This window comes from Haliotis cracherodii, unplaced genomic scaffold (genome assembly GCF_022045235.1).
Source record: "Haliotis cracherodii isolate W230 unplaced genomic scaffold, xgHalCrac1.p SCAF_2, whole genome shotgun sequence".
Lineage (NCBI taxonomy): Eukaryota > Metazoa > Mollusca > Gastropoda > Lepetellida > Haliotidae > Haliotis > Haliotis cracherodii.
The window spans coordinates 48,625,013-48,648,104 of NW_027266275.1; the positions used below are offsets into that span (position 1 = coordinate 48,625,013).

Below are 23,092 nucleotides of genomic sequence, written 5' to 3' on the forward strand. Positions count from 1 at the left end.
GCCTAGTGTAGATGTGATTTGCATTTAGACAAATGATATGATAGATGTATATACCATGAATAACAGCAAGTTTACACTCATGGGGAAGACGACTCTATGTAACCGACGCTGTGTTGAAATTTACTGAGGTATACACAATTATTACATCAAGCGTGGACACATAAACTATACGTGTTCTGAATGCGGGATAGGGGTCAAAGGTCGTTATTGTTTATGTAAGAAACACGGTGCTGATAGGGTCAGGAATCAGATTACCATTCAACCACTATGGTTTTTGTCAGAGAGTTGAAGGCTATGGCAAAGCAACGTGGTCTACGTGGATATTCTCGTATGAGAAAAGCTGAATTGATTACCTTACTCGGTTTGGAATACTACAGACCACAGACTGTTAGAGAACTCAAAGCTTGAGCGAGAAACAGTGGGCTGAGAGGTTATTCTCGAATGAGAAGAGCTGAATTGATCGCTTTACTAGATAATAATAATGATGTTGATGATGATACTGATGTTGAGAATAAACAACAAGAATTAATATTTGTACCCACATCCACCGGCGTTGGTAAATATCTAAGAGGTTGGAAGATGGATATTAATTCCAACATGGATGTTAACGATATTAAGCCCATCATATCGAGTAAAATTAACGAGGAGTTAGATGATTTACATAGTATAAAATACCAGCTGACGATTAAAATGTCATTGAGTAAAAGTAACGCAGACGATAGCGTCGAATATACCGAACCATATTTCCGTAGCAATCAAGAAGTTATAACCGAATCCGATACTATAGACGCATCATTAGATACATCAATTCAGAGGATACAGGAAACTTTAGAATGCTGGACTAATAGAGGTTCGGGTTGGGGTGTGGATAGAATCGATAGTTTATATTTAGAAATAGCGAATTATATGCCCTTCAAAGGTGGATCTTATATAGATTAACCCCTGTATTATAAGAAGAAAAAAGCCATAATTAACGTAAAAAATAAATCCGATGATTGTTTAAGAATGATGATAAGATCTGCATTGTTCCCCGTAGACAAAAATCCGGATAGACCTTCTAGCTATCCCCAAAACGATGGACTCAACTTCGATGGTATAGACGAACCTACACCAATATCACAAATTGATAAGGTGGAAAAGCAAAATAATTTAGCTATAAATGTTTTCGGACATTCTAAAGGAATTGTTGTACACAGGATAAGCTCCGCTCCGGAATATATTCCCAGAATCAATTCATTTCTGATCGAAAAAGATGGTAAATATCATTATACGTGGATAAAGAGTTTAAACAGGGTGCTATACGATCAAACAAAACATAAGGAAAAGAAATATTTCTGCGAAAGATGCCTGCATGGGTACAGCAGACAAGATCTATTAGAAGCGCATAAAGAAGACTGTAGAGGTGTTGGACAGAATGCCATCAGGATCGATATGCCTAAAGAGGGAAAAAATATATTAAAATTTGAACATTATTGTAATCAAATGCCAGTACCGTACGTAATTTACGCCGACTTCGAAGCGCTTATCAACCAAAGCAATACTGATAGTAGTTTTACGTACAAAACTCAAGAACATATTCCTTGTGGGTTTGGATATATAGTTGTAAGGTATGATGGGAAAACAAACAGTCCCGTGATTTACAGAGGTCCCGATGCAGCGGGAAAGTTCCTAGAATATCTACAAAATGAAGAGAGAATAATCAGGGAAAAATTATCGTGTAAGAAACCCATGCGTATGATGATAGATGATTGGAGGGCGCACAAGAAGTCAACGAGTTGTCACGTTTGTAATAAACCCCTGGATGGGGATTCCGTAAGAGATCATTGTCACGTCACGGGTAATTATTGGGGAGCCGCTCATAACGAGTGTAACTTGAAACTAAAAATGAATTCTCAAACAATACCCATCCCCGTTGTGTTTCATAACCTTAGAGGATATGATTCACATCTCATTATGCAATCTATCTCAAAGACCGACGGCGGTTTAACGTGCATTCCTAATAATATGGAAAAATACATATCGTTCTCGTTGACTAAACCTATACATTATAGGGACAAGGATGGGAAATCTAGAATAAAGCAAAGTAATGGGCTTAGATTCATAGACTCCGTACAGTTTCTGTTATCTTCCCTGGACAATTTAGCTAAAGCGAACAATCCCGATGACTTCGCGATAACAAATCAATATACAGATAAGATAACTCGTCATTTGTTGCTGAGAAAAGGTGTATATCCTTACGAATATATGGATGATTGGTCTAGATTCGAAGAAACTGAATTACCACCCCTCGAATCATTCTATAGTAACTTAACGGAATCTAGAATAACAGATGCCGATTATGAACACGCTCTGAGGGTCTGGGATAAATTAGGTTGTAAGAATTTAGGTGATTATCACGATCTGTACTTAAAAACCGATGTACTGTTACTCACCGATATATTCGAGATATTTAGAAAGACGTGTTTAAAACAATACGGCTTGGACCCGGCATGGTACTATTCCAGTCCTGGACTATCGTGGGATGCATTGTTGAAGAAGACCGGCGTAGAACTAAAACTACTCACAGATTACGATATGCACTTGTTTATTGAGAAAGGATTAAGAGGTGGTATATCGATGACGGCGGAAAGGTATTCTAAGGCTAATAATAAATTGGTGGAAGGATACGATCTGAGTATACCAGACACGCACATATTATATCTCGACGCAAACAATTTGTACAGATGGGCTATGAGTCAACCTTTACCCATGGGTGCTTTTGAATGGGTCAATGTGAATGATATCAATAATAATGATGAGAATAAAGGGTACATACTAGATGTTGACTTGGAATATCCGAGTTCCTTACATAAAGACCATAACAGTTATCCGCTAGCTCCAGAAAGATTAATGGTTAATAAAGACTGGATGTCGGAATATGAACGTTCATTGATGGGTAATAGTAGGTTAGCTAACGTAGAAAAACTCGTACCAAATTTGATGGATAAGACAAAATATATAGTTCACTACAGAAATCTCCAGTTGTATCTATCGTTAGGTATGAAGAAAAAGAAAATACACAGAGTTCTAAAGTTTGATCAAAGCCCTTGGATGGAGCCCTATATAAGGCTGAAAGATAGCTACCAGCGATTTCTAAAAGAATCTGTATAAGCTCATGAATAACTCAGTATTTGGTAAAACTATGGAGAATCTAAAGAAGCGCGTTGATGTTTAATTAGTCAGATCTAATGAGGAAGAAAGACTCAGGAAACTTATAGCCAGTCCGGCTTTTAACAGAAGCAAGATATTCGATAACGACTTAGCCGCGTTGCATATGCAGAAGAGTAATATAAAATTCAACAGACCGGTGTACGTCGGTATGAGTATTCTTGACTTGTCAAAACACTTAATGTATGACTTTTATTACAACGAACTTAAGAAGCAATACGGCGTTAGATGCGAGGTGTTATACACCAACACAGATTCTTTGTTGATGGAAATACAAACCGAGGATGTGTATAAAGATATGGCAGAAAAAATAGATATGTACGACACGAGTGATTACCCAAAAGATAATCCACTGCACAGCGTAGTAAATAAAAAGGTGTTAGGTAAGACGAAGGATGAATGTGCTGGGACTCCTATAGCGGAGTATGTAGGATTAAGACCTAAGATGTATTCTATAAAAAAGTCTGATAATGGGGAGATAAGAAAAGCTAAGGGCGTTAAGAAGTATGTTGTAAAAAACCATATCAAACACGAACAGTATAAAGAATCATTATTCAACGGTAGAACGTTCAAACACGAGATGAACTCTTTAAGAAGTTACAATCATAGGATATATGGATTAAGAATGAACAAGACATCATTATCCCCCTTAGATACAAAGAGATGGATTGATAAGGATGGTGTAACTACCAATGCTTATGGTTATGGTGGTAATACCGTACCGTCGGGAACTATGAACAACTCTTCTCATACAAATGCCCTACCAGGTCCATCATGAAGATAATAAAGAATAGGCTCTCCTTCTTTCGTAACCAAACGACTAATGTTATATGTCTTAAGGGACCATATGGGGTCGGTTGCGCGACGTAGGCCTCCTTCGAGTTCACCGGGCTGGTATAAATATGTTACCCTTACTCTATCCGGAAGTTTTCGTTCTTTGCCTCTCCTCGGTGCTGAAGATTCGGAAGTCACGGATTTAATTTTAATAGCATCGGATGGTTTCTTCCCTATTAATCTCGTTACTTCATTATTCAGCGCTGATACAAGGGCTGATAATCGTGTCACCCATTCGGTTGATCTCAATCGCTCGGATTTCATTTCGATCCCATACTGATAGCCAAACAAACGTTCCGCTAATGTCCTGTTAAATCTTTCAACGATAGCTTGACTGCGGTGGGCCTCTCTTTCACCACGCCTGATTTCGACATCGTGCTTTGTTAACAGTTTAGTTATCGATCCCATAAACTCGCGACCGGGATCGACTTGAAATAGCTTAGGCCATTTTAGCGGTCTACGTTTATATATGCGGCTCAGTGCATCAGCTACTTCTGTTGAATCTTTCGAGGTTAATGGTTCAGCCTCTTTGTATCGACTAGCCACATCCACTACTGTTAAAGTGTATTTTAAGAAACAAGAGGTCAGTCTGATGAACTTCATTCGTTGTAAAAATATCAAACTTCTTCCTCGGTATATAACGCGGTGCCGGTAAGTATATTTGCCACATGGCTTGTTTCTTTAACCAATCCTTGGCTACATCTTTAGATACCTTAGCCGCGGTGGCTAATTTTTTTTATTGCTCCTACACCTTTCCAATATCCTCGTGGGCTTAAGTAAATTTTATTCATTATTAATTAATATTGATATTTCTTTTAAAACGACTTTCGTTGAATCACATCATCATTTTTATACTAATAGAAGCAATGATTGGCCCCAGGTATTGGTGAGCTAGAGCCAATTGAACTTAAACTCATGACTATCATTGAATCGCATCATCATTTTGGCATAAAAAATTCCATCTGTAGTAGCAGTATAGGTTTATAAATCCAGCTCTAGTGGAGTTGCGGCAGAACCCCTATTACCTATACTACTCAGTGTTCTACGAAATGTATTTGAAATGTGCTTTTTGTACCAAAAATGTCTTGAGAGTTTGTACCCAAACAGGTATGTGCTTTTGTGTCAACATAATAAACCTTAAAATTATTTTTAAGACAGCACTATGAAAATAATGACAAGGAGTATAGCTGACAAACACAAGTATTGTCATACATGTAATGGTAATACAGTGAGGGTTCTGTTTTTGACATATGCCTTCACAGAGAGGTGAAATACTTCAGAGAGCATTTTAGCATGGCATATTACAGAGAATTCAGTGCTTATCTTCTATCCATCCTGTAACATATATCATTTAACACTGGACGAAATAGCTACGCTTTTTACTCTCTTGTTACTGTTGGCCTAATTGTTCATCACTATGTTTCAGTTTTACAAATTGTGAAATGCTGAAGAAAATAAATTTAGGACTTTGGACAATTTGGTCTGTTCTTTAACAAAATTGTCCATCCCATAACAGCTACCATGTTTGAAATGATATGTCAGTTTTTCACATTCAGTTTCATGTTTATTTTAAGAGATGAAGAATATATGTATGTTTTCTTTTTAGAACAGTACCTGGAAAAGATTGTTTACATTAGTATCTGAGGAGAGGTCATAACTATTTTATCAAAGTGTCCTTCCTGTGACACTCTGTCCTTCCTGTAACACAGATGTCTTTCCCGTAACACAGCAATATTTTAGCTCAAAATTGACAAACTGACTGAAACAAGCATTCAAAAGGGTGAAAGTTGTGATTCCACTTTAACATATAACTGATTCAGATGAATGTATTGTTGGCTCATCTGGTAACCATTGAGATTTGTTTGTTACACATCCTAACCAATATATGTGAAATGATATGACAAGTTGATTTTTTCACTTATTTAAACTATTCTTATTTCCATTTTTATCTAAAACTGAACATCATTACTTTATTAGATTCTGAAAGTTATTATTCTAATCGCGCAAACTTCTTTAACTTAATCTTGACCAATTTTAACACTGTTACGGGAAAGACATTTGCCACCTCAGCTAGAGGATAAAATATTTAAAAAATATTGTGCCAAATGTTTGTAAGGTTGCAATTTGTTATTTTCACACTTTATAGTCGCTGTTAAAAGCAAATATGAAAATAAAATTTTCCTTTTGAGAGACTGGATATATCTTTTTTCAATCTTCAAATTCTGTCATTTTTTTATAATGACTCACATATTCCCTCGAATAGGTCATTAATCATGATGTTGAATAGTGTTGGGCTAGCATGCTGCCCTTGGGTGTACCATTATCTAGGGGACATTCATGTGATAGCATTCCCACTGTTATTTTGCGATTTGGTAAGAAGTCTTGTATGTCATTTATTATTAGTCCTTTCAGTCCTGCATTTTGGAGTTTTTGAATTAACCAGTTATGCTACACGACAACAAAAGCTTAAGAAAAATCTAGGAATATACCTATTGCGTATTGTTGGTCTAATTGGCCTGTTTTAATGTCCTGTTCATAGCGAGCTAGGTTGTCTAAGTTGAGCGGCCCGAGGTGAATCCACTTTGATCCTGGTTTATTACATTACTTTGGTCTTGAAAGTGTTAAGAGTCTATTTTGGACCATTGCATCCATTCTTTTGCATAAATTTGAGGCTAGTAAGATTGGTCTGTAAGAGTTGGACTCGTTTGAGGGTTTATTTGGAATTGGTATGACTAGAGCCTCTTTCCATGTTGTAGGAACCTGACCATTTTGGAAGATAAGGGATTCCAGAAGGTTTTGGGGTTGTTGCTTAATTATTTGGTATGAAGTTAGATCTTGTCCAGGGGCTGTTCCTTCCTTTCAATTGTTTAAGACATAGAGTAATTCCTCTATTGTATATGGTTGGTTTATTTCTAGGTTATTGTCTTTGGGTAATTTGTGGAATTTATTTTCTTTCTTTTTTTTAACTCCTCACTGAAATTGCTATTGCTATTAATGGCTGAGAATTGGTTTGCTAGGTTGTTTGCTAGGTTGTTTGCTTTTTGTTTAGGCTTTGTTGAATAATTTATGTTTGATGTTTCCTAGCAGAATTGTTTCCAATTTTTTGCCTTTGCCGTTTGGACTAGATTTTGTACTTGGTGATTTAGTTGATGTGCTAGTTTTAGATGCGAACAATCTCACTAAGCTTTGTCAAATGCCCTTTACTGTTTTTTTTTCTTTCTTTCTTTTTTTTTTTTATATTTCCTCAGTCTACCAAGGTACAGTCCCTCCCATTTATATTCGTACGAGCCAAAATGGCCGCCATTCGTTTACATATTGACTTTTACAGAGCGTCATTTATTAATGAAAAAATTATCTACATACCTTAATACTTGGTAAGATGCCCTTTCATAGTCAGAACTTCAGATAACTGATACTCCCCCACAACATCAAACTCAACTTCCTGGTTCGAGGGGGACACACGCACTCAGGTCGATCGGCCTCATTTTCCTCTCTCCAAATGTATACACGATTATTATTTCCAATAACCACCTGACTCTCATCAGTAAAGATTACATTTTTCCAAAAATCATTGACAGTTTTTTTCCTCATACTCCGACACCACAAGACACGTTTTCTTCTGTTCACCCCCTAACAACCATCTTTTTTTCTCGTGATGTGCCTATAAAATCCTTCCCGGTGTAATTCCCTTTGGATTGTTCGTTTCGACAGGTTGGTCTCACACCGAATTGAAATTACCAGTGATGTCCTTCAAAGGTCTCTGTCAATTATTTTTAATGAGTCTGAACAGCGCGGTGCGATCTCTGTCTGACAACTTTTTTTTGTCTAGCTTGTCTTGGGATGTTTTCTACTGAACGCGTTCACTGAAATTTAGCAAAAATACTACCCAAAGTAGACATGGGAACCCCCAACAGGTCAGTAATCGCTTGATAACTTTTCCTCTCTTCTTTTAACTTTAACGCTATTCTTTTCACATCACTACTCAATTCCTTAGATTTTCTCCCCATGTTTGCACTGATTATCGTATGTTTTGATCAAAACAGCAGACGACAGACGAAGGACATCACGTGACGGTCACGTGATCAAAGTGACGTTGTGTCAAATCTAACATGGTTCCGAGCATTATTGACGCTACGCGAAACAGTTTTGTGCTCGTAAAATATTCGACGGTTAAACCGTTATGGATTGTACAAATATAACTGGCACGGCACTGTATCTTGGGTCACCCTATTTTGGGTATTCTGTAAGGGATAGTATCCTTTGCTATGTTAATTATGCATTCAGTTAAATTTTGGCAGTAATTTTTGGGGTTATTATTTTCTAGGTCCGCTGTCCCAGCATCCCCACAAAGGACTTTATAAAGTAAGTCATTGCAAAGGGGTGTAAAGACACAAATTGTAATAAACCACCAAACAGTGGGCCTGAATAGGTCAACGTTTTGAGTCAAAACAATTAGTACAAACAGCAAATATAAGTTAGTAGGTAATTTAGTTGTGCAGAGAGTCACCTGGTTTTGAGAACTATGAGACTTGAAATGGTAGGTATTGTCAAAGAACAATGAAAGATGAACTGATCAAGGGGTAACTGCTTCTTATTAATGACATCCACAGAATGTCTTTCCTCACCTCTTTTCTCTCAATCTCAGCCTTTGTATCATCGTCCACATTTCTACTGTTATTCAAAGCTGTTGAACAAAGCAAACAATAAATTTCTTAGTATCATGAGGTGGCATGTTCAATAAGATGGCATGTCACTTCCATTGTAGGAAGTATGACTTCAAAGCTGGGAGTCTCATGTCTGATGAAATTAAGAGAACTATTTATCCACTTCAGGTGATGGGTGTTGCAGGGGTTTGATGGTGTTGGGTGATGTGGGGTCACCTTGAAACCAGTAATAAGTAGTCACTTACAGTGAGTGAGTATGTTTTTACACTGATTTACCAATATTCCAGCTATATCAGACACTGTACCCATGTCCGGAATCGAACCCGGGTCTTAGGTGTGACGAGCGAACACTTTAACCACGAGGCTAACCTAAGCAGCATAAAAGAAATTATTTAAGAAAACAAAGACAAAAACCTTTGTGGTAGATCCAAAAGGTTGACCATAATATCATGACAATGACCAGAAAAATGAAAGTTCCAAGCTGTAAGTGTATGTCTTCAGCATTAGGACTTTAAACCAGAGTCCAGTCGCAAGTCATGTTTCACATAAAAATGTATATTCTTCCTGTCACATATTTCACAGAACCAAGATATAGAGCTCTTCATGCTTAAGTTGGCAGCTACAGATAAGATATGCCCTTGTTACCTACCAAGTCACCAGTTTAGCTAGCAACTAGATGCCCTTATATATATCTTCAAATACATTTATGTTTAACAGGCATATTACACCTATCATTCTACAACTGCCCATTACACACAAAAGTTCAGGTTTCCAAACTTTACACCATTTTATCAATGAATCTGATACAGAATTTTCTAGTTATCTAGAATAGAATAGGAAGTACTTGCAAAAACAGAGGCTGCCCCTCTACAGCCATTTCCAGAAGACCCCAGAAATTACATTCCCCAATGCATTTCAGTCTGATACCACTACCTTTGGTTTGGTGATGCACATGTTTACTACAGTCAGGTTAAGTTAACATGCCTCTAAGCTACCCAAATGGGGAACAAAAATGCATTTCTCAGACAATACCTGACCTCATCATATTCCTTTTGCAAGTACAGTCAAGTCTCGTTAGTCCGACAATCGGCTTTATCCGACACTAATGATGGGAACCGATTAAATCAGTGCTATTTAGAACCGTTAATCTGACAGTCTCGCAATTCGACTCCTACACACCTCATTTGCAATGAATTACCGAAATTACTCATTCTTCAGTCTCGTTGATCTGACACTGTGATCAGCGTACTATGTGACCCTCTGCCCGCAAGTACACAGCCCATGTTTTGATGCGAGATGAGTCGGTTGATAGCTGCATTTTACAATGGCTGCAGAGATAAACTTGCTTAACAATAAACAAGTAATGCTTTAAATAAAGACAACAGGATTAATCACATGCTTGGACTATCTTAATCTCATTAAAATCAGTTACAAGTTCTCGCTATCACCGAGGACATCCCATTACAGGTCATGTCAGAACAACCTTTCGGGAACTATGACCAACCAAAGAAATAACTAACAGGAAGTCAACGCTAGCTGATTAGAAAGCATTTTTCGCTTTGCGGTACCAGTTTCAAACTGGCGACTTCCATTCAAGACTATGCTTCTAAAAGTATTTTGGTTGGTTGGTTGGTTGGTTGGTTTGTTGTTGTTTGACGCCGCACTCAGCAATATTCCAGCTATATGACGGCGGTCTGTAAATAATCAAGTCTGGACCAGACAATCCAGTGATTGATATCATGAGCATCTATCCACGCAATTGGGATCGATGACATGCATCAACCAAGTCAACGAGCCAGACCACCCGATCCAGTTAGTCGCCTTTTACGACAAGCATAGTCACGTTTTACAGCAAGCATGGGTTACTGAAGACCTATTCTACCCCGGAATCTTCACGGGTCTAAAGTATTTTGAATAAGTCATACAGTCCATAACAGTTGTTTTGTGTTGAAGTGAGTGAGTGAGTGAGTGAGTGAGTATCACGGCGTGTCAGCTTAATGTGGGAGGAAAGCCTGAAGTGATGCAGGTCTCAGACGTTTACCACTTCGGTGAAACCCACGAGCACGGGTATGGTGCTGACAAACCTAGAAACATAATTGGGGCGAACTGAGATTCGAACCCACAGTCATAGGTTTCTGGCGTGCCCAAGGGACACAACTCTGCACAGCGAATCGCGGCACCAGACAACTGGGCCAGCCGTGCCCCCAATGAACTTTAGAGGCTGCATGATTAGAAAACATATTCCGCTAACAATGTAACATAACATGAATATGTTTTACCGTATTTGACATAATAAGCGCCCAGGGCGCTCTCGAAATTAGAAATAGGGGGCTCTTTTTAGAATATAATTTTGGTGAGATTAAAAACGAGGTTGAAAGATTGTAAATTTTGTGGTTTATGCTGACAGCCTGAAATGATATGAAAGAAGAATCTGTGTGTATTATACTCGACAGATATATTTTCGAGAATTAAATTGCCCATAATTAAGGGTGCATATAACAAACGAGTGTGTATTATACATGAATAAATATATCTTGTGTGCATTGATCAATCGGAAAGGGTGCTAACTGGGATTGTTCACTAGCCATTACATTAGCAAATAACGCTGTGGGCACTTATTAGAGCGGGGCACTTATTACGTCGAATACGGTATTACGTGTTTGTATCGTTATCTATTGTGTAGTTGTCCGATTTTCGATCACAAACGTTGATACTACTTCATTTTGTTTATCTGACATACTCGTTAATCCAACATAATCATATGCAACCAACAATGACGGATTGATGGGACTTGACTGTATGTTATATGAACATCTGTTATAATGACATTACTTCTAAAAAGAATAGTGTTTGCAAGTACTTGCAAAAACAGAAGCTGCCCCAGAAATCATTACACATCATGCTCACATGTAGCTAGTTTAGTAAGAAAGTGCATACAATTACAAGTGCACAACTTAAAAATAATATCTACAGAAAACAATTTTATTACATATGACCTTCACTCTGAAACTAAGGTTGACATGTACCAAGTTCCATTATACTACAGTGAATACTTCTTGACTTGGCTGTGACAACTTTTCAACATTAAAATGACAAAGATACTTTGTGAATGACCTCTGCAGTGGCCTTGACCTAATACATAGATCACTCACCAGCTTTTCGGATCTCCACCCCACTCTAAGGAAGACAAGTACAAAGTTTCATTGAGGTACCATAATAAAGTTACAACTTCTAGTTTGGAATAAAGTGTCATATGCAGTTTGTAGAACTTTACAAACTGTTCAATACATAAAAACTAACCAGTAATATACCAGAGCCCCCATTTTTATTTAACATGTTTCATAAAAGTTGAAACTATAAAAACAAGATGATGGAATATGTATTTTATTTATGCACTGTTACTGTGTTGACTTGTGTCTTGTAAAACAAAGCAGTCACCTGTACACACATTTTGTCCTGTATTCAAAAGAAACTAAATTTCAAACTATTATCGTGCAATTCTATTCCATTATAATTCGACTTGAATGAGTTTTTACTCATAAAAACAGATGTCTCCCCTCTTTTATTTTGATACATTAATTCAAGTTGTTACTACACCAATGGGTTGCAAATATGAAAAAAAATAAATACAAGTACAGATTCTGAAAATGCTTTAAGGAAGCAGCATTACAGTTGATGCCATGTTGACTCTTTATGGCAGAGAGACTATTGAACTTGTAACAGCAGTTTAGATGATATATTGTATTTGTGCAAGTAGATGTACCAATAAGGAATAATCAGTAGCTTTATGTCTAGTAGAAAGACACTAAGAATTTCCAAATTGTTTCCACAGAAACAAAAGAAATTAAAAAAAGTAAAAAAATTGAAAAATATGAGTGAGTTAGGTTTAACACCGCTTTTAAGATTATTCCAGTTATATCACGGCCTGCCAGCTTAATGTGGGAGGAAAGCCCAAAATGATGCAGGTATCAGACGTTTACCACTTCGGTGAAACCCACAAGCACGGGTATGAGGATGACATACCTAGAATTGGGCCGAACCGGATCATTGCACATGTATAGTTATTTGAAACTAATTATGTCAAAATTGTTTCCATGGAAATATTATGTTTCTGTGTCATGTTCAAAACCTTCCAAATAGTGTGCTGGTTTTCGTGGGGAATTATTCGGCAAAGAGCCAGAGTCATAAGAGACTACTGGTAATTACAAGTTTATTTACTCGAACAATGAACAATATGTAGCTGAGGGTGCCACAGAGAGAGTCGGTACAACCCTTCCGGGCCGAGGGCGAGAGGTCTGCTTGGTTTGAGCGTCGAACACCTACTGGCTAACAACTTACTTACTATTGGAGATTAACATGCATTTTCTGACATTATGAATATTTCGCACACGGGACTGCCATGCCATTTAGTGAGATTGCCAAGGAGTGTGTGTCCAAAGGCGGGCGGCAGCGTTGGGGCGCTTATTTGGAGAAGTTTGGTATTTGGAAACTTGGGAGTTCTAAGGTGGGGGGACTAAGGGAGGGTGTGGATGTGTGGTTTGGGGATTTGTGTCTTGTAAGTATTAATTAGTGGTGGTTTAATTTTTGTAGGTGATTACATGTGGCCAAGTAGTTCAGTTATGAAAAGGAATATGCCTAATGCTTTGAAGGTTTGTGTATCGTTTAGCGGATTTAGAAATGTTGCTACTGTTAGTTGAGTGTTGCAGTCTAGTTTGGAGTGTTGTTCTGTGGTGTTTGTTTGTTGTTCAACGCCGCACTCAGCAATATTCCAGCTATATGACGGCGGTCTGTAACATAATTGAGTCTGGACCAGACAATCCAGTGATTGACATCATGATTGGGATTGATGACATGTATCAAACCAAGTCAGCGAGCCTGACCGCCTGACCACCCGATCCCGTTATTCGCCTTTTACAACAAGCATAGTTGCCTTTTACGGCAAGTATGGGTTGCTGAAGACCTATTCTACCCCGGAATCTTCACGGGTCTGTGTTGTTTGTAGTGCGTGCAGTGTAGTAGTATGTGTTCTGTTGTTTCTAGTTGGTAGCAGTGTGGGCATTTACCTGTTTTGTGTATCTTTATTTTATGTAGATATGAGTTTAGTTTTGTGTCACCTGTTTGTACTATCGTGTATTAGCCTTTGAATATTTTTCTGAATTATGATGAGTCCTTACTTTTTTGAGTGGCTTTTGGAGCATATGTTTTAGTTTGCAGTTTGAGTTTTGGTATTTATTTGGCCACTTTTGGAAAAAAATTCCCCTTAGTGATGCTCTTTATTTCGTTTTTTTGGACATTAGTAAGTTAAGGCTTACTCACGGTAGTTTTGGGGCTGCAAAAGTTGGCTGGAGCTTTTAAGTATTTGGTGTGTATTTAAGTTCAGTGTGATTTTTTTGTGTTTATGCTTTTAATAGCTTGTAGTCCACTTAACGAGTCAGTAAAAATGAGAGTTTGGTTTTTTTTAATTTGGGGCTTGCTTCTGTGTGTATTTAACAAAATTTAGAACAACAACTGTATAGTTGACAAAGTCATCTATATCCCCCGCCCATTTTAACAGACCCAACATTCTCTTAGCCCATGTCAAAATAGCTGCAATGGAAATTCTAAAATAAACATTTCTAAAACTCCTTAATGTCAAATGGCACTAGTTCAGTGTGCGCTTTATATATAGACATGCAATGTTTGGCAAGGAAATATTTAACAGTTTATTTGTTATACTACTAAAGTAATCCAATCCTATATTAAAACTTAAATCCAACTTGTTGTCATGGAAACATGAACAATAAAAAAATCTAAAAATGCTATATATCAAAAGGCACCAGTTCAGTATGTGCCTGGTAGACATGCAAAGTTTTGTAAGAAAGTATTTAACGGTTTTTGAGTTACACTCTGGAAACGAACACCACCCCTGTAGGACCTAAGTCCAACTTATTTCCATGGAAACGTGAAAAATAAAAATTTCTAAAATTCCTAAATAGCAAGAGGCACCAGTCCAGTATGTGTCTGGTAAACATGCACAGTTTTTGTTGGAAAGTATTGAATGGGTTTTGAGTTATGCTCCGGAAACAAACTCTACCCTATAGAACCTAAGTCCAACTTGTTGCCATGGTAACGTAAAAAATAAAAATTTCTAAAATTCCTAAATAGCAAAAGGCACCAGTTCAGCATGAGTCTGATAGACATGCAAAGTTTCGTAGAGAAATATTTAACGGTTTCTATATCCCCCGCCAACTTCGTTGGGGCGGGGATAATAAAAGGAATATGATTGGTTGTTGATACACAATGGGGTGTGCCCTATGGTTTAATGAATGGCTAGACAGAGGGGAATACATAATCCTGTTGACTGGCACTAATCTTGTTGACATATTTACTGGTTGCTCGGAAATACAGTATATCACAGTAGACAAGCTTATACGGGGGCTAAACCTTAATGAGTCTAAATTGAAGTATTTGCTCAATGCTATTCTAACATAGGTGATGACAGATTTTCTTAAATAAAATAGTTCAAGGCAATCCATGAAACTGTGCAGAGATAACTTTTGTCTAATTGAATAGTATGTCTGGGTGATGGGTTCTTGTTGTCTTAGGCTAGTATTATATAAAAAATAACATAATAAAATATATCATCATTCTGACATGGAGGTATGATAATTGGGATTTATTCCATATGTTCTTCTATTCATACAACATACATTTGTTTGGTAACATTTCATACAAAGAAATATACAAATAGAAAAGAAATTACTCTCATCATAATCAACATTTTAGGTGCTAAAGTTTTCTTTGCATGTTAGCCATCATTTAAATAGGTCAGAGCATTCATGCCTTGAGGTCTAATCATTGAAACGGTTAGCGTTAACACCACAGTCATGAGCATCCTAAACCAATACATTTAACTAGGGCAGACTAGGACACAAGCAGCCACACTCACACATATGCATGCATGGTGCTACATATGTGCATTAATCTTAAATATGATGTTAAAACCAATTCTACCACACCACACCACACCACACCACACCACACAACACCACACCACACCAAACATTAAATCTCTTGGTGGATCATGGCATGGCTTTTAATCAAAATGGGGTAGCAGCAGTCAAACTGTGGCAAAACCTTAAAGCATCCATATTTACATGGATCTGTGTATGCTGATTGCCACACAAAAAAATCCCACAAAAATATATTGAAGTCAATTCCTAAAAATTCATATGTCAACAACAATTACTTCACAGATTGCTTAAACAAGAAAGTAGTGAGCAAAGCCATCAAAATCATGTTTCCATGAAAACAGCAAAACTGAAAACTTTCAGAATCTTATAAAAGATAAAAAACAATCATAGTGGTTAATGTAGTAAGTTTGCTGAAGCTAGGATACATAATATTGTAAACATGGATCATACAAAAACTCTACCCAAATTTTATGTTTCACCATGATTCCATGGAAACGGCAAAAATAAAAAAAATCAGAATCTTCAAACTAGCAAAAGGCACAAGTACTCATTGTGGTTAATGTGTGTAGAAAGTTTGGTGAAGCTAGTGTGCATAGTTAAAAAGATATAGGCCGTACAAAACACCCACCCTAAAAGTTTAAGTTTCTTAATGTTTCCATGGAAACGACACAAATTAAAAAGTTCAGCATCTTCAAACTAGCAAAAGGCACAAGTACTCATTGTGGTTAATGTGTGTAGCAAGTTTGGTGAAGCTAGGGTGCATGGTTAAAAAGTTATGGGCCGTACAAAAGCTCGGACGGACGGACGGACGTAACGCTATATACCCCCGATTTACTTCGTAAATGGGGGTATACTAATCATAAGCCAAAAAAACTGTAGGCAACAATATGAAATCCACTATTGTGCAGGGCCTAATTATTTTTAGGTTCAAGGAAACAAGCAAAAAACAAACTGCTCGGTTAACTAATCAAATATCATGAAATCACTAGCAAATTATTTATTTAGAATTTTTGTTTAGAAAAATCAGTTCTGTACAGGCTTCCTAGCAATGGATGTTAATCAAACAACAAGCAGAACGTCAAATGTCATCATGGATGCAGTCTCCCCAGGGGGATGATGACTTCCCAACTGATCTTGACAGTTTTGCTACAGGCACTGAAAGATGAGCTAGGACTTACCTTACACTGTCCAACAGCAGTATGGCAAGTACACACTTTACAAACTGACTGATTTTAGACATTCACAGTTACAATTGTAAGTTCCTGTCAGCATGAACACATGCATCTTTCTCCCATAAGCAATGAGAAGTAACAGGTGACTAAGAATCTGATCATAATACTGGATTTTTTTAGAGACACCATTGCAGGTATAATCCATGCAAAGTTTATCTTCCTTTGGTATGAAGATGATCACAGGATGGGTGTATTTGATGATGAAAAGTCAAAAATATAAATACAACATGACAATGTCATTTGGCACACCATGTACATATTGAGTATGAAATTTCATGATATATGCCAAAAATGGCGGAGTAAAGGTGAAAAAAAAAGCACACGTCTAGATACATTTGTAGCTCAAGTTTCTTTGAATGTAATATCACATCAAATCTCTGGACAAAATATAGATATCAGCACTGGTGAGGTGATGTAAGTAAAGACTGAGCTTCATTGGGTCAAGTTGTTTCTGAGGTTACGGTATTTGGTTTACGTCGCACTCAGTAATATTCCAGCTTTATGTCAGCGATATGTAAATAATCAAGTCTGGATCAGACAATCCAGTGATTGATATCATGAGCATCGATCCCTGCAACTGGGATTGAAGGGTGGCGTTTGGAGTGCAAGGTATTGCCTTTGAGAGAATTTAGGAGCATGGTCAAAGTGTAAGGGTCACAAAAGGTCAAAATTAAAATACTGCTAAAAATGAGTGAGTTGGGTTTAACGCTGCTTTTAACAGTATTCCAGTTATATCACGGAGTGTCAGCTTTATGTTGGAGGAAAGCCCGAAGTGAAGCAGGTCTCAGACGTTTACCACTTCGCGAATGGCAACCCACGAGCACGAGTATGGTGCTGACAAACCTAGAAACAAATTTGGGGCCAACCGGGATTCGAAACCACAATCATAGGTTTCTGGCGTGCCCAAGGGACTCAACTCTGCACAGCGAATCGCGGCGCCTTAGACGACTGGGTCACCCGTGCCCCCTACTGCTAAAAGATAAATACACTTGTAACAAATGTACCATAATTCCATACATTTTGAACAAATATTGCTGAATAACGGTCATAAATAGTTTCCTCTTAATATCGCAGCTGTAGCATTGTCAAATTGAAAACCAATTTCTAAGCTATTGAACAACTTCAGTTGTCATTGGTAGGCACAAGCATATGAAGCAAGTGGTGTCTGGGGAGATATTTACAAGGAGGCTATCACATAAGCTCACTTGACTTTCGCTCATGTAAGTCAAAACAGGACATTTTCCATAAGGCAAATGGGTGATTAATAAGTTCTTGTCCTCATTGAACATATAATAGAAAAAAATAGTTCAGTCAAACGCTCAAGATATTGTGCATACACAAACCCTTTGGGACATCTTCCCACCAAGTGATCGTGACTTTACTTTTTCCATACCATCCAGCCAATCCTCCCTTTCTTTTCCTTCAAAGTAACCTTGACATTTGACATAATTGAATCTACCATAAATGATTGCAAAACTTTTTTCTTCAGCTATATGATCGCGGCCTGTAAATAATGTGTGGACAATCCATTGATTGATATTGTGAACAACGATCCAAACCAACAGGGTACGATGACACACTATCAACAAGTCACCGATCCATTCGATCACCTATTACAACCAGCATAGAATGCTGGGTACCTATGCTAACCCTGAATCCCCACAGGGATAAACAGATTTTTCATGAATTAATTTGAAATTTCAAAACATTTGAACTAAATTTCATTATTTGACCTCTAATGACCCAAGCCAATTAACAACAAGCATGAAATACTCACATCCCCCGCCAATATGACATGTCGGGTGTGTGCAATGCTTTAGCTCCTGAGAACTATGTTCACGGGGCCTTTTTGTAAAGAAATATAGTACGTTTTTCAAGATCTGCTCCGGAAACGAGGACTATCTCCATTCTCAGTCTAAATCAAAGTCGTTGCCATGGAAAGTCGAAAAATAACTCTTAAAAAAATTAAAAAAACTATCCAAAGGCACCAGTTCACCACTAGACCAATCAATGTGCAAAATATGGTGAAGAAAAATGGTCGGTTTTCAAGATCTGCTCTGGAAACGAGCACAACTGCCATTTACAGTCTAAATCAAAGTCGTGGCCATGGAAACTCGAAAAATAACTTTTTTATAAATCCCAAACTATCAAAAGGCACCAGTTCACTACTAGATCTATCTATGTGCCAAGTTTGGTGAAGAAATATGGTATGTTTTTCAAGATCTCCGGAAACGAGGACTACCGCAATTTTCAGTCTAAATCAAAGTCGTTGCCATGGAAACTCAAAAATAACTTTTTTTAAAAATCCCAAACTATCAAAAGGCACCAGTTCACCACTAGACCTATCTATGTGCCAAGTATGACGAAGAAATATGGTACGGTTTTCAAGATCTGCTCCGGAAACGAAGTGTGACGGACGGACGGATGGCACCCATTCCTATATTCCCATTCCTATATTCCCCTTCCACTTCGTGGCGGGGGATAAAAATACATGTGTCAAAAGAATGCAACTGCATAAGCTAATATGATTGGAAAACATTTCATACATTTGTAACAGTACCTGTAATGTCTGCCTGTTCTGACTGGGGTGACAATTCTGGCGTGGACGGTGATTCCACTGAGATGGTCACATTGGTGGTCTGGGACACGACTGTAGTGCTGGCATTCACAACTGTCTCATTATTCTCTGTGCTGTGGATGATAAAAAGGGAGATGCGACCATCAATTAGCTTTTAACATTCAACACTGTTGACAATAACACAATCACAACAAAACTCGTGCATGTCTTTTAAAATGTTCTCTGAATCTACTCACTGACTAACACACATGGACTCTATACACCAAAAATCGAACAATATTATCATTGTATACGATTCTAAGAATAAAAACCTCTATTACATCATAGCCACTTTCTGAGAAAAGAGGGACTAGAGCTACTACGACACATGGACAATATACTGGTCCCAGTGAATATAGGCCTGCAAGATCTACTTGTATGTCACTTAGGTTGAGTGAGTGAGTGAGTGAGTGAGTGAGTGAGTGACGTGGCCCCCCCTAGACTTTTCATAGAAAACAGTTTTATTTGAATCAAGTCGGGGACAAGTGACACTTGTACAAATATTTGAGAACTCCATTGACAGCTTGACAAGACTACAGCTATGGAGTTCCAAGTAGCTAATCTTGTTGCCAAGGCCCAAACATCGTGGGCTCTGCAGTTACAATGTATAATGAATGAGTGTGTATGGTTTTACGCCACTTTTAGCAATATTCCGGCAATATCACGGTGGGGGACACCAGAAATGAGCTGTACATATTATATCCTTGTGGGGGTTCAAACCTTGGTTACAAAGTATAGGAGGAGATAGTCGGTCTTGTGAATAACTGTCCGTCTAGCATTTTGAGCCACCCTGATTCTGTTGCCATTGTGATGTCCTTGACACATGTTGACTTGTTGGATAAGAACAAGTGTTTGTGTCAACGGCTTTGTTCAATGCCAGTAAACTCCAAGTACTTCTCTATGCAGCTATTGGGGATGAACTCTTGAAGGGCAAAAATATCAAGCTCCAATCTTCAGCATGAATTAGGGAGGAAAAGTCTAAGTCTGACCATTCCCTTTGGACTGTAGCACCATCCATGTAAACACCCCAACCTTCGCCTGAGGCGTCCTTGTATGGTGATGTTCTAGAGAGGGGTGCTTTCCTGTTTCGTCTAATTCATCAACATAGTATAGTGCATAGCTGAAACCGTCCTCTGCATGCAAGGTCTTGGAGAGATTAAGTGTCCCTGAGCATGACATCCACCAATGACAGGACCTGTTAGGCAAGGATACCCCTGTGAAGCTGGAATCTGGCCCTGATGTAGACTATTTCTTGAACTGGCTTTAACACCGACTTGGAGGGATGAACTTGGAATCTCCAATAGAATAATAACTGTATCCAAAAACCTGTGTTATGCTGTTTCTAGCATTCAACTCCACCGTCCACCAATGGAGATGTGGCTTTAGGTGGTGTGGGAGGAGGCTGACTGGTCCTGGTGCCTGATGTAAGAAGCGAGGAACGCTTGGATGGGGCGGAGCTGAAGCCGTCTCCTGGATGTCAGGTCCTGTGCTGACTTGAGCACCTGCCACTGATGAGTGTAGGGTTGTTGTAGAGCAGGGAATAGATGGTGTGAGATTCGAGTTCGGCCAACGTACCAACAACACCATGACTTATCAGGTGGTCAAGTCGGTTTGGCTCTTGATAAAGGCCAGACAATTGTCAGGGACACGAATAGCTGTAGAGTGGTTAGAGCCGGTCATATGGTGGAGGTCATCATCGAGGATGTGAGCCGTGTCCGCAATGTTCAAGCGTGGATAGGAAATCCTCCTTCCTATATTTAGGAGCTTTGAAGGCCGGTGTCAAGAGAGTTTGGCCAAGTCCTCATCCAAGGCCGTGATCAAGGGGTCAGGGGGTCGAATGTGGGATGAGATCATACAACATCCAATCTATTTACGTCAGAGCCAGGGGAATGTGCCACTGCCGGCAGATGGTCTGCCAAACAATCTGCAACCTGGTTGAGGCTAAGGTGAGTCTCTATCAGCGATGGAGCCCTTCTAAGATGGGTTGAGGAGTCCTCTGAGGAGTCCCGAATTGTACTCTCGACGACGTCGGATTGGAGAATGACTGCGAGATCGATACCTAGACCGGGAAGATCAACTTCCATTACGCCTAGGAGAGGACAAGCCGAGGAAAGACAAAGGGGGTGTGATATGGGCACCACCAGTCCACTGGAGGAGCCGTGACCAGAGATCTATCTATCATAGGTTGTTGAAACATATACTGCATGACGCTTTGGAATCAAGCCACGTCCTTGTAAGGCATCGGGGGCAGCTGGAGAATTGATGAGTACTGTCCGAATCCCGGAGACGGCTGAAGCGTCAGCATCACTAGCGCCACGGAGAACATGTTGAGAGGAACTTAAGTTAGTGAGCACCATGCATGGCGTCGCTGTAGATTAGGATGTGTAATTCAACGAAGAAAGCGTAGATGACGGTGCCAATGAGGAATCAAGAGTGACAGGATGAGATTGAGTCGGAGGGGAGAGATAGCATGTCTTTGCAGAAGATACAGGCGGGATAGCAAAAGGCACCAGTTCAGTATGTGTCTGGTAAACATGCAAAGTTTGGTTAGAAAGTATTTAACGTTTTCTGAGTTATGCTCCGGAAACGAACTCTACCCTATAGAACCTAAGTCCAACTTGTTGCCACGGAAACATAAAAAATAAAAATTTATAAAATTCCTAAATAGCAAAAGGCACCAGTTCAGTATCTGTCTGGTAGATATACAAAGTTTCGTAGAGAAATATTTAACGTTTTTTTAGTTATGCTCCTGAAATGATTTCCGGACGCACGCACACTCACACACGGACAGACAGATGGAACCCATTTCAATATCCCATGCCAACTTCGTTGGGGCGGAGGAAAACAATGAAAGTATTGTAGTATGTGAGCAGTAGTATGCGAGAATGAGTAGCGAGCAGACATCAAGTTTTTGCCTTTACTCCTTTACTCCCAAGAAATTCATGACCCCATTTCAATATTAATGGGGATAAGCTATTATCCTTAGCTATTCAACTGTTAAATGTTTGGCAGCTCAGTTTAAGGATAGGAGAACATGACCCAAGGTCTGGACATCCCTAAACTTCCATCATTGAAGATTCAATCAAGGAGATACCATTGCTGAACTTGACAAAAACATATGTTCGGTGGGTGCCAAAGTTTCTAAATTCTCATCTTAAAAGACTGAACTGACATTGGCAGAGAAAATTTATAGCTTATTGAGGAGGATTTTGTCAAATTCAAAAAGAGATTAGTAATGGGTGATGAAACATTCCACTTCAGTCGCAAAAGAAATTCAAGTCTTCAAGATCAGTGAAGACGAATACTGGTGTCTACTATGCTGATTTGCTTCCTCGCCTGTGAGATGCTATCAAAGAAAAGTGGCAAGGAATGCTGACTGCTGGAGTTCTACTACTTAATGACAATGCCTCCTCTCACACCTCTTGACTTGCAATGGCTGCTGTGCAACAACAAAGACCTCAAAGCTGCTGTGAATGAGTTTTTCAAGGTGGCTTCAGAAAACTTCTTCCTCACTGGAATTAAAAAGCTTCACTATCGATATGAGAAGTATATTGAAAGGCAGGGAGATTATGTTGAAAAGTAAAA

General features: G+C 38.7%; 1 protein-coding gene across 4 annotated transcripts in view; it reads right to left on the minus strand.

The window, feature by feature from the left end:
• The window catches only part of LOC139468159 (lethal(2) giant larvae protein homolog 1-like), a 206,068-nt gene that overhangs the window by 26,431 nt on the left and 156,545 nt on the right, over nt 1-23,092 (minus strand). For 2 of the 4 annotated variants that reach the window (XM_071249943.1, XM_071249946.1), the window contains 2 exons: nt 19,451-19,581; nt 8,667-8,725 (listed from right to left, as the gene is read on the minus strand). In XM_071249943.1, the coding sequence (XP_071106044.1) occupies nt 8,667-8,725; nt 19,451-19,581 (190 nt within the window). Of the gene's footprint in view, nt 1-8,666; nt 8,726-19,436; nt 19,582-23,092 lie in introns of all 4 variants that reach the window. The other 2 variants (XM_071249944.1, XM_071249945.1) reach the window with 2 other exon arrangements.